The sequence below is a fragment of the Cervus canadensis genome, chromosome 3, assembly GCF_019320065.1.
Source record: "Cervus canadensis isolate Bull #8, Minnesota chromosome 3, ASM1932006v1, whole genome shotgun sequence".
Lineage (NCBI taxonomy): Eukaryota > Metazoa > Chordata > Mammalia > Artiodactyla > Cervidae > Cervus > Cervus canadensis.
The window spans coordinates 40,929,512-40,941,891 of NC_057388.1; the positions used below are offsets into that span (position 1 = coordinate 40,929,512).

Below are 12,380 nucleotides of genomic sequence, written 5' to 3' on the forward strand. Positions count from 1 at the left end.
TTTTATTTTTTAATTTTACTGGAGTATAGTTGATTTACAATGTTGCATTTCTTTGTTTTTATGTTTAAACAACTCTTTAAAATGTAAAAACCATTTATTCAGCTCAAGGGCAGAATAAGAAAACAACCCAAGAGCAGAATTAGGCCTATGGGATATAGTTTGCCAATCCTTGGTCTCGTAGGAGAAACAGACAAGAACATTAATTATTATAGCAGTGTGGTAAGTATAGGGACAGAGAAGAAAGGCATGTAGATGAAACTAGTGGTGGTGATATATTCATGGTTGCCTTCTATGAGGAAATGATGATTTATATTAAAAGCCTCAATTTTCTGAATGAAGTAAAAGGTTTACTACTGAGTAAGAGTTAGTGGGATTCATGATTTTAGGAAAAAATAAATGCTGAGGGCTCAACTGTGGATCAACCCCAGAATTGTATGCTCAATCTATAAAACTGAACAATGTTCCCCAGCAGTATTGAGTAATCTTGAGTGATAAAATAAGATGGCATGGGAATCAGGGACAAGAAAGTTAAGGATAACTATGTGTGTGATTAAAGTGATGGATGATGGTATCTAGACTGAACAGAGGAGAAAGAGAAACCAGAAAGGAGTTAACAAAATAAAAGACCCAGGGATCTAGCAGTAGTAATATAATGAAGATAATAATAACAGCACTGCTACCATTTCAATGCCTACCATGTGCTGGGCACTGTGTACCTTCATAACAATCATAACCTACTCTAGAGTAGGTTACTATCATTATCCGCGTTTCACAGAGAAGAAAACTGAGGCCTAGAAAGATTAGGTCACTTCCCAAAGCCACGTCATAAGTAAAATGGCAAAAATAAGATTCCAATCTCGGTAGGCTTGACGCTAAAACTTCTGCTCTTTTTCCTTATATGTTGCCTCAGAAAAGTAAACAGAGAATAATAAAGAGTTTATGTGATGGAATGAGCTCCATTAGGTACAGATTCAGGGTGACAGCAGCTGAGGCAGAAGAGAGGTTAGGGCAGAGATGATAGATAAACTGAGGGAATCGTACAGGCTAGGATGTTTGGTGAGCCACTCACATGGTGACTCCTTTAAAGGAATGAACAATAACTGGACCTATTTTACTATGATAGTAAAAGTAATGCAATGGAAAAATTTTCTAACTTGGTATTATAACACTGGGTTGAGCTAACATAAGCTTACAGACCTTCACAAATGTGAAAGTCCTAAAAAGAAAATTTCCAAAACAACCCAATTCAATCATCTAGGTTAATTTTGGGCATTTATTCAAATCACTGTCACATGTAAATCCTAGGTGTTTTTATAAACAACAGAAATAAAATATAAGATATTCTAAAAATGATTTCCTTCCTATCAGTCATTAATGACTGATAATAAATGCTGTTATGCTCCTGACCCATAATAATACCTGATATAATAATAAATTTAAAAGAATTACACTAAAAAAAAAAAAAAAAAAAAGAATTACACTACATAATTCAGGTTTCAGAGAAGTCATCTTACATATGTTTTCACATGGAGAAATAACCAAATAATAACACCAAAAACAAACAAATAACCAAATGTGTACACCGTGAGACATGCTATTTTATGTAACAATCTATATAATCTATAGCAGAAAAGAACACAATCCAACTTACCACATCTTTCACTTCCAGAGGTTATCAAGCCCTATAAGGAAGACATTCAAAAACTATTATAGTATATCCCTTTCATGCACAAAGTATAGAAAATGTGGTGTTATATGAGTATATATCCCAATAAATCAAGATCTATCAAGATTCTCGGTGTCAAAGGAAAAGAAAACAATGGTATTTTCAATTAAAGAGTTCAAAATTTTTTTTTTTTCTTATTTTTTTTTTTTTTAAGAGTTCAAAATTTTAATATGGTGTTTTTATGTTGGGAATAAAAAGACAGGGAAATTCATTTTTCCTTCTGGATGAAAACCAAACTTACAGCATTTACTGATGAGATAATATGCATACAAGTGCATTTTGCCAAGCCTCTACTGTATTCATCAAATTATATTACTGACTGTAAGACATATCTTTATTAGTATGTTACCAATACTTTATGTACCAGTTAAAGTATGTCACAATGTTTTTTTTAACCAATTTTAAGATAAACTCCAATTTCGGAGATATTCAAATATGAGGAAAATACACAAAATATTAATGTTGATAAAAACAGCATTCCCATTGCTAAAATATTGAGCTACCAAAACATTTCCTGAATGTGAAAGGAAACCTCACATAACCAGAAGAAACAAAGGGAGAGACTATATACCTGATTTTATAATAGAAAGAACAAACTCTAGGATGTACTATGACCCTGAAAATCATTAACTCCTGTTCCATTCATATCTCCAAAATGGTTTGAAACAAGGCATAAGTTACAAATTTCAAAAGCATCTTGGAAAATAATACTCTGAAGTAATGGTCATGATGTTCTTTAAAAAAATTTTTGATCTGACATTTTATATAGGCTTTTTATCTGAAATCATAGCATAAGATACAATTATCAAAAATTATATTTAATAGTGTTAAGGTAACAGCTTTTATAATAAACAACTGTTAAGATCAATTAATAAAAGAACAAAAATACTGAGCTATAGCTGTTCTAATCCCCAAAAGACTCACTTCAGGTTTTTTCTGTTCAGACTGTTCCTCATTTTGAAGTTCATTCCACTCAGCTCTTACAGATATATCTGAGAAAAATTAAATCTTACAATTAAAATTAACATCTTTAATTCTTTAAATTTCTTGCATTCAGGTAATATTTTAAAACAGATATTACAGATATTTAGAAACTATCACTTCCATTAAGTTTTTTCCCAGTTTTTATTAACTGAAGAATATTCCTTCAATTTTTTCTTTTTAAAATTTAAAAATTCCATTATCAGAGCTTATATAAGCACATTGTAATCTACAGGTATGACAGATTTATTTATTTAGCATTAATGAAGTTTACAGCTTCACTATTTTTTTTTTAATTCTTAAAATCAGTTAAAATTAATAAAATACTGGTAAAATGCAACAGATAAGACAGGTAGTAAGCACCTCCACTGAGCACAAGACATTGTAAATATAGTAAAGTTGTTTCTGTATTCCATTTCAGGATGAGGAGGAGAAATATGTATGTGATCACTTCTCCCACTTTTCATTGATATTCTTGTGGACTTAAGTGTCACTCAACATCATCTGAGTGACGCTGCCAACAACAATTTAAATGTATGTCTATGGTGTAAGTGCTATTTTTAACAAATGTAAGTGCTATTTTTAACAAATGAAAAGACAAATTATATATTGTTATAATTACATTTAACTGAATTATAGTATTTGATATAAATGCAGCCATTTTATTAGCAGTCTTAGCAAATAAAAACACCATTTTAAGGTATTTTTCATACAAAATATTAAAAACATTTATCACTGTAAATTCAAACCTGTTTTTGAATTTAATTATGCAGCTCAAGAGCAACAGATTGTTTTTCAAAGCTTATTATTAGAGTATAAAATACGTAAAATCAGAAAGATACACTCACTATGTTCATTTGCTAGTACAAATGATTCAGGAGTTCTTTCAGGTAGGGGAGGAGGCGAATCTTCACTAACATCAACATCTATATTAAATACATAAAATTTAGACAAATTATGAACTTGTTAGAAATGTTAACTCATTTAAAAATGAACTTGTTATCTAAACAAAATGAGAGCTTTTTTGACATTCTTAAAGATCACTGTCACAAGTATCTAAGAGAACTGGTCTTTAAAAGTGCAAAAAATAAACAAGATATCCTTATCACTAGACTCATTATCAAAAAGAATTAGGAAGCGTATTGAGCAAAAAAACCTCCATCATTGTTGCACAGAAGAAATGTCAGTGATTCTCCTGACACCCTTTAGGCATCAACCACACTGTCCTCTGAGTTTTCAAACTCCAACAGAGAAGCCAGCAGGCAAGTGCCACTGGGCTTGCTGATGACCCTTTGAGTCCACAGAGGGAAGCTTTGTCATTTGAAGTCAGTGTTTCCCAAACTATAATCAACAGCATAACTCCACTTATGAGCTTTGGCATACTGTGGACCATATAAATATATATTTAAGTCCCACTCATTTTCAACTTAATGATGTACTTCAGTCATGTTTTAAATAAATATTCATGACTAAAATTGATAGTGCTAGTTATTTTTCTAATACACAAAATATAACCATTACAAATTTTAGGGCAAGAGAGGGGACTTATGTATACCTATGGCTGATCCATGTTGATGTATGGTAGAAACTAACATCATATTGATAAGAAATTATCCTCCAATTAAAAATAATTTTTAAAAAGGGTCCAGTAAAATGATTCACATGGAAGCAAATTTTTTTGGAATGTTCATTTCTTTAATGCCTAATATCTTGTGAACAGTGCCATATGACCATACTTTGAGAATACTGACTGAAGCCATATTATAAAAGATTTTCATCAGCAAAAACAAAATTAGCTCTTGGAAAAGATAATGCATTAAGTAAGTCTCATTAAGTAAGTCTCATCAGTTAGCCTTATGATGCACATGAAGACTATTAGGTCCTTTGACGTTTCACTGGAGGTAGATAAAGAAAATATGAAGATACAATTTTTTTGTATTCCTAACCCTTAAAATTTTAACAACTGTGCTATGATACTTTGCTGTTTTACATTTGACAGGACATGAATTAAAAAGAGAGTGAAAATCAAGAAAACCCTTTTCAATTTTCAACATGCATGAGGCTAGGTATGATTACTGTGGTCCTTCTACATTTATTTAACTGAAGCCAAAGAAAATCAACAGCCCCCTGGATTCTCCTGAGAAGAGTTACAGTCCAGTACTTTATATATATAATATCAGTATTGTAACTCTTTCTTGCATATAAAGTTAAGCAAGTAAAAGAACTATCCACCTTACCCGGCAGTAACGGTCTGAGTATTAATCCTATTTCCCCTTGCCCCTGTGTTACTAACAGCTCACAGTGAAGAGATGGGTATTGTAAGGAAGGAATGCATCATCTTGGCATTGTGGTGTCATTTCATAATTAAGTGAACAAATCAAGGAAGTAGTCTGGTTCTTTACATCAAGTATCAAGTATCTTTTGAAAACTCTATACCTCTTCTGTTGTAACAGTCTTCATTTTTAAGACTTTATTTTCTAACTGTATACTTGGCTTCTCAATTGCATGTTTCTCCCTGGATCTTTGAATTGCCTTTCCTGTGTAATAAAATTCTGTTTCAGATGTTAGCTAACCAGAGATGCACATTTTCATAGGCTTTTGTAAATAATACACTTTATGGGAGCCTAGTGTAGCCATGTTTGAAAATCTTTCAGGAGGCCTGAGTCAGTATTAAAATCAGAATTCATAGCCAGGAATTTGTTTCCAGGCAATAACTTATGCAAAAGGTTGTTTCAGGCATCAAAATTATTCCATAACAAATTTTAAAACAAACAAGCAAACAATAATCTAATCCTGGTGTCAATGGTTCATCTACAAGGTAAAGAATAAATAACATTAAAATTTAGGACTGCTTGAGGGACTTCCCCGGCAGTCCAGTGGTTAAGAATCCACACTTCCACTGCAGGGTATATAAGTTCGAGCCCTGGTCAGGGAACTAAGATCCTAGTACAGTGTGTTCAAAACAAAACAACAAAAAAAACTGCCTGTAGTTATGTTGCAACACAGAATGTTCCACAGGAAAATCTTTAATGCCAAAGTCATTTAAGCATAGTTTTGGTCAAACTGCACTGCCTGATACGCTAAAACAGACAAAAAAAAACCAAAAATGACAATTTCTTGTCTATGTATTTTCTTGTGTAGCTATAACACAGCAGTTATTTTTTAAATCCTGAAGTTGAGGGAAAAAATATTAACAATTTTAAATTATGCCAAACTGTTACAATATTTATTATGGCAACCAGTATCTTCTAAAGATCCCTCAAATAAAATGCAGAAGAATCAAGAACTAGCTTGCTGCTGCTGCTATGTCGCTTCAGTGGTGTCCGACTCTGTGCAACCCCACAGACAGCAGCCCACTAGGCTCTGCCGTCCCGGGGATTCTCCAGGCAAGAACGCTGGAGTGGGTTGCCATTTCCTTCTCTAAGAACTAGCTTAGTTCTTAGTAAATTTAAGAAACTAGCTTAGACTCTCATCTACTCTATCAGATACATCCCAAAATAAAGAAAATGATAAATAATGTTTGAGGTAAGGAAAACAGGTACCACAGTATGGGTGGACTTGTCAGAGTTAGAAAAAGTCACCTTTCATGTTCACAGTACTAATTTTGCCTGCACATAATAAACAGCAGTCTGTATGTGTCACTACCAAAGTTCATGGACAAGTAAAAGACCACTGATAATCAATCTGTCAGTAAATAGCTTTTGTGTTTATATATTTCCTCTCAACTTTATGTTCTGTTTAAGATAGCAATCATGGTAATTTTTATCAGATTAAAGAGGAGCTTCAAGACCCAATAATACATCGTGCAACTTAGGGCATGTGTTATCTTGAGATGCTTAAAGAGTCATTAATTCAACAGTAGTAGCACTGATGACTAGATATGGAAATATCCCACTTTTTACTGACTGAATTAAACTTCCCATATTCTGTTAAGCAGTTGCAATATTGCTCCTTGGTTAACCTCATTGTTGAAAGGAGCTTTTACTAAGAACAATTTTAAAGAGGTATGTTGTAGTTAAAAGATCATAAAAGATAATGAAATAGATATCTGTTATGTTTTTGTTGTTTAGTTACTAAGTCGTGTCCAACTCTTTGTGGACTGTAGCCTGCTCCTCTGTCCGTGGAATTTTCCAGGCAAGAATACTGGAGTGGGTTGCCATTTCTTTCTCCTGAGGATCTTCCCAACCCAGGGATAGAACCCTCATTTCCTGCACTGGTAGGCGGATTCTTTACCACTGAGCCAACTGGGAATCCCTTACTCTCTGTAACATACATGGGTGAAATTAAACAGCCAATATGTCAGTGTCACTTTAAGTAATTCTACCTTCTCTAAATTACTTCCAACTATTCAATCATAGAAACTTTTGACCCATTTATACTAAGAATTGTAAGATATAAGAAGAGAAAGTTTTCAGTTACAACAGTTGAAATATTTTGGAAACACAAAGTCTGGTAATGCAATGTGATCAAACTAAGGTAACAATAAAAATAAATTATTGTTATTGTTCAGTTCATAAGTCATATTTGACTCTTTTGTGACCCCATGGACTGTAGCCCACCAGGCTCCTCTATCCATGGGATTTCCCAGGCAAGAATACTAGAGTGGGTTGCTATTTCCTCCTCCAAGGATCTTCCTGACCCAAGGATTGAACCCATGTCTCCTGAACTGACAGGCTGATTCTTTACCACTGAGCCACCAGGAAAGCCAATGGTAGAGGTTTACTTTTTAAAAAAATTAGCATAAAAATTGAATTTTGCTGTATGTTCCAGAGTAATGTGTAGAATAAAACATAATGAATTAATATAACAAAACTGCTCAGAACAGTGACTGACTGGCACAAAGTAAAAAATTTTAAGTGTAGATACTATTATTATTACCTTTTTCAGCACCTGAATGTATTGTTCCCGCTATATCATGTCTAGCAATGGACATTGGTAATACTTTCCTTGTAGAAACGCTACTAGTGGCAGCAGAAACAGTGGCACTTGCTGTTGAAATACTGGTTTTATTCTTGGTCACAGCACCATCAGAGTTCCTTTCATCTGAGTCAGAGTCATCAGAGTGAAGAGGATTAGTAAAACTGAGGGGTGCTCTGAATAGAGGGGAGCTGTCATGATGATCTGCAAGATCATGGGTTTCAACTTGTATTGTGGGGCTTGGTGTTGAACTCACAGTTTTCATTGTTTGACAGTGGATATCTGAGGATTTGCCTTCAGAATCAGGCATGGGTAGAGTGTTCTCAGGTCCATGAAATGACCACGTTAAATGTCCTTTTCCATCAAGAGGTAAGTGGTCTGGCCTTGGAGGTGTGTCTGAATTCTTCTGTGAGGCTTCCGGTAGAATAATCGAATCTTTATTTGACTGTGTTGCATTGCAGTCCACACAAGAATTCTGGGAAATATCATCAACTTTTAGATCTCTTGAACTCAATTCCTGTGACTTAGAGATTTTATCAACTGTACACGGTGAAGCCGAAGCCGATTTAATTTTAATTGCGTGTCCCCTATTTAAGAGTGTGTTCCCATCAAAACTTTTTGGTCCTTCTTGAAGAGGAACCTTCTTAATCTCAAAACTTAAATTTCGCTCCAACTTTTTATCTATCTGTTCAATAGCTGATTCATTTTTCCCTGTAAGTTCTGTTGATTTATTATAGTTTCTGTTGAGGTCTGTTGAAGGTTGTTCTGATGAAACCATGTGCAACACTGGCTTTGGATGATATCTGTCATTGTCCTGCCACACAGTAGTGACTGTTGGAAAAGCTGAAGGGGGCGAAGGTGTCAAGATGGGGGGCACTGGGTGAGGTTCTGGAGGCTGCAGTATTTCTTCCTTAGCATCCCCTTCTACAAGGCAACTGGGAAACATGAAAAAAAAAAAAGGTATTATAAGAATGTTTATCCTTTTAAAGAATAAGTTGATAGGTAAGTTATGTAGCTAAGCCTCTTATGTTAAAAGTCAGTAAATAAAGTCTGTGGTTATGAATAAAAAATTAAAATTTGCCTAACTAAGAAAATTAAATGTTTAACAAGGTAGTAATACATGAACATTGTTTCAAGAAGTTAGATAATATTAAGAATTTTAATAAAAAACCAGCAGTCCCCTCCCAGCCCTCCAGTTACCCTGAAACATCAAGTTTCAACTTTCTTATTTTTTCAACTTAAAAAAAAAATTTATTTAGTTGAAGGATAAATTTACACTTTACAATATTGTGTTGGTTTCTGCCATGCATCAACCTGAATCACCCACAGGAAGACATATGCCCCCTCCCTCTTGAGTTTCCCTCCCACCTCTCACTCCATGCCACCCCTGGAGGTTGTCACAGAGCCCCAGCTTGAGTTCCGAGTCACCTGGCAAATTCCCACTGGCCATCCACTTTACATACGGTAGTGTGTTACATGCTATTCTCTCCATTTCTCCCTCCCTGAAGTTTCAACTTTTTAAAAACTGCTGCTTCTAAGATTTACATCCATATTTCAAAATATTACAAAATGCACAAACTTATTCTGGATCTTTCTATTTCACACATACATTACTGTCTTCCAGTTATGTAAATGTCTTCTCCATCTTCCTAAGGCTACTAATGTTTGGTTAGTTCAGTCTTATGACTAAAGTTATCATTCATAGCAATGATAGCATCATTCCCTATTTTTTCTTACATAACTCTTGTTTTTCCCTAATAATTGCCTTGGGTTTCCTATATATTATCTGTAATTCAGTCCTTCAAATTTTCCTGCAGATTTGAACACCCTCTCAGCTGGTCAAACACACCACATAACCATCAATGCCACAGAGACGTCCCTCTTAGAAACCTTGAGCTTCCCACTCCAGTTTGGACCACTGGCCCCTGAGGCCACCGCAGAGCAGACGATCCTGTTTCCCAGATCACATCTTCCCTTTCCTAGGTATACACGCTTGATTTAATGGGTTATACCCTCCAATTGCTTCTTAAAAACTATAAATAGGAAACAAATTTCCTGAGGCCTATATAATTATTATATTTTCAAGGTTACTGACTTTTGGAAAAGGTATAAATTCTAGACTAGATATAACTTTCCTTCAGAATTTTATATCAGAATTATGATTCCTATTCCTTTGAATGTGAGCTATTTATTCTCCCTCTTGTAGCTTTCAAGGTTCTCCCTTTTTAAAAAAAAAAAAAAGAAAGAAAGAAAAACCTTTGATGTTCTATAATCTCATGCATGCTTAATTGTTCAGTGTGTCTGACTGTGCGACCCCACGGACTGCAGCCCCCCAGGCTCCTGTGTCCATGGGGATTCCCCAGGCAGGAATACTGGAGTGTGTTGCCATGCCCTCCTCCAGGGGATCTTCCCAACCCAGGGATCAAACCCAGGTCTCCTGCATTGCAGACGGATTCTTTACCATCTAGGCCACCAGGTAAGCCCACAATCTCAGGGTGTTAACTTTTTAAAATCCATTGCATTACAGTTTTTAATCCACTGTATTGAGAACTTTCTATACAAACATTTATGTTAATACTAGGGACTTACTTCTTTGCTAATTTATTCTCTTCCAGTCTCCTTCCAGACTATGGCTAGCTTTAGTTTTCATTATTGTTACTACTATGTGACATACTTCCTAGTTTGATTCTCTAATATCTTTTCTCCACATTTTCTTCTTTTGTTCATTTTCTTGGGACATTTCCTTATCTTTGAGCCTTCCTTAATTAAAATTAAATTTTGATTTTAAAAACTTATGCTATTATTTTTAATTTCCAAGAGTATCTTCTTTATTATGATCTGGCTCTCTGGTTCTTATTTCATCGTTGTAGCACTAAGTACTGAGAAAATAGGCCCCTCCCCCCATTGTGTGCGGTCTGTTTCATCCATGTCTCCCTTTTCCCTGCTTATTTGGATATGTCTTTCATGTTAGAATCTTTTATCAAATGTCTGATAACTCCTGGCTCTATTCATTTTAAATCTACAATTTAAATATTTATAAACCAGAATCATATGACTGACTAAATCGAACACAACAAATGAGCCACCTTCTCCAATATAACCTACACAACAGATTAACCTGCTTACTGCAGCCTACTAAAAAACAAAGTGTACTGTTTTTTATCAGTCTTATGCTATTTGGATTTTATTTTCAGTTAACAGACTATTCTTTGTGGAACACAATGAAATTCTGCCAATTTACTCTACTGCATGAATAAGAAAGAAGATGACCTAAGTGTGTTACACAAAATCACACACCCATAAAAATTTGAGTATATATCCCCAAATAAAACCATGACATAAGCTGAATGAACATTTTTCTGTTAATACTCATTTACTACTTTTTAAAATTACCTTTTCGTTTGTTGAAGAAAAACAGAACTCAAAGTCTTTAAAAAGGTATATGAGACGGGTTTAAAATTGAGAACACTCTACTCATTTTTTTCTCCTTCAAAATTAGGAAGAGGCTACCACTATTTGTTGTTGGAGGTAGATGACCATATAAATCACAAATATCAGTGCATACTTTGAGGACCTCTACCTTGGCTCAATCTCAAAATCCAAATGAAAAGATTTTAGTGTAGCAAAACAATGTTTCTTCATTTCCTTTAAGGTCATTATAGTGTCTTTAGGACTCTAAAGAACTGAGAGAACTTACAAGCTATAGGTTTAAACTGGCTGCCTCCCACAGCAAATATGAAAATGAAAATCAAACAAGAAAGAACTGCTGAGAAGTGCTAGTGGGCAGCTGACACCCTAAGCATTGAAACACTGACACCTAAAACCATCATAGGTTTCCTGATCTTCCTTATAGAAACATGCAAAGGAATTCTAGAGACTATGATATATAATAACTATTACATCTTTTCTTACTTACTGTAAGCTTTTACTTTTGTAAAGAAGGATCTCATAAAGTACAGTAACTCAATGCCAAGACACAATCATAGTTGCCTCACCCAACTTTAGTCAACTACTATCAAACTTTTAAGGGGAAAAAAATTGGTGAATCCTATACAAAGAAGTTCTACTTTGCGGAAGGTCAAGCTGTTTGGGCAGATCTATGCTCAGGATAAGACACAGTAAAGTCATCCCAACAGCGTTATTACAAATCTTCCACTGCGCCTCCTTTTAACTCAGTAACTCAATCTTAACTCCACATTTTAAAGAGAAAACCAACATTTGGTGAAAACCAAGTATGTGCCATATCCTGTATGTAGCATTTTCATATACATCAGTTGATTTACTCCTCAGGAAAATACTTAAAAAGAAACCAATGAACCAACCAAACAAACAGAAAACAAAAATCAAATAAATTAAGTGACTTACAACTTCAAAGCTCGTAAGCAGCTGAAAAAGATTTCAAACAAAATCATTTTGACTACCTATATTCTTTCCACACTACCATCCACCTGACCTAGCACTAACCTGAAAGAAACGGGGGAGAAAAAGGGTAACAGGAATATATATTGTTATCTATTATAAATGAGCACTTGGTATGAAAGTAAGATAATCTAGAGATAAACTAACTCATCTTTGTAATAATATTATTTAACCTCTTCATATGACTTCAACATGCAAATAATTTGACAGTCTTATTACTTGTTATTAGAAAACTGAAATAAATCTTTATAATAGCTAAATTTTTAGTTGTACCATATCAAAAGATGAGCTATAATCAATTCATGATTATGCTCACTGTTCTGGTATACTATTGAAA

General features: G+C 34.4%; 1 protein-coding gene across 4 annotated transcripts in view; it reads right to left on the reverse strand.

Moving 5' to 3' along the window:
• Nucleotides 1-12,380, reverse strand: part of PTPN12 (protein tyrosine phosphatase non-receptor type 12) — an 85,540-nt gene that overhangs the window by 2,230 nt on the left and 70,930 nt on the right. For all 4 annotated transcript variants that reach the window (XM_043462946.1, XM_043462949.1, XM_043462948.1 and 1 more), the window contains exons 13-16: nt 7,586-8,559; nt 3,556-3,633; nt 2,651-2,718; nt 1,652-1,682 (exon numbers count right to left, since the gene is read on the reverse strand). In XM_043462946.1, coding sequence (XP_043318881.1) covers nt 1,652-1,682; nt 2,651-2,718; nt 3,556-3,633; nt 7,586-8,559 — 1,151 coding nt within the window. The remainder of the gene's footprint in view (nt 1-1,651; nt 1,683-2,650; nt 2,719-3,555; nt 3,634-7,585; nt 8,560-12,380) is intronic.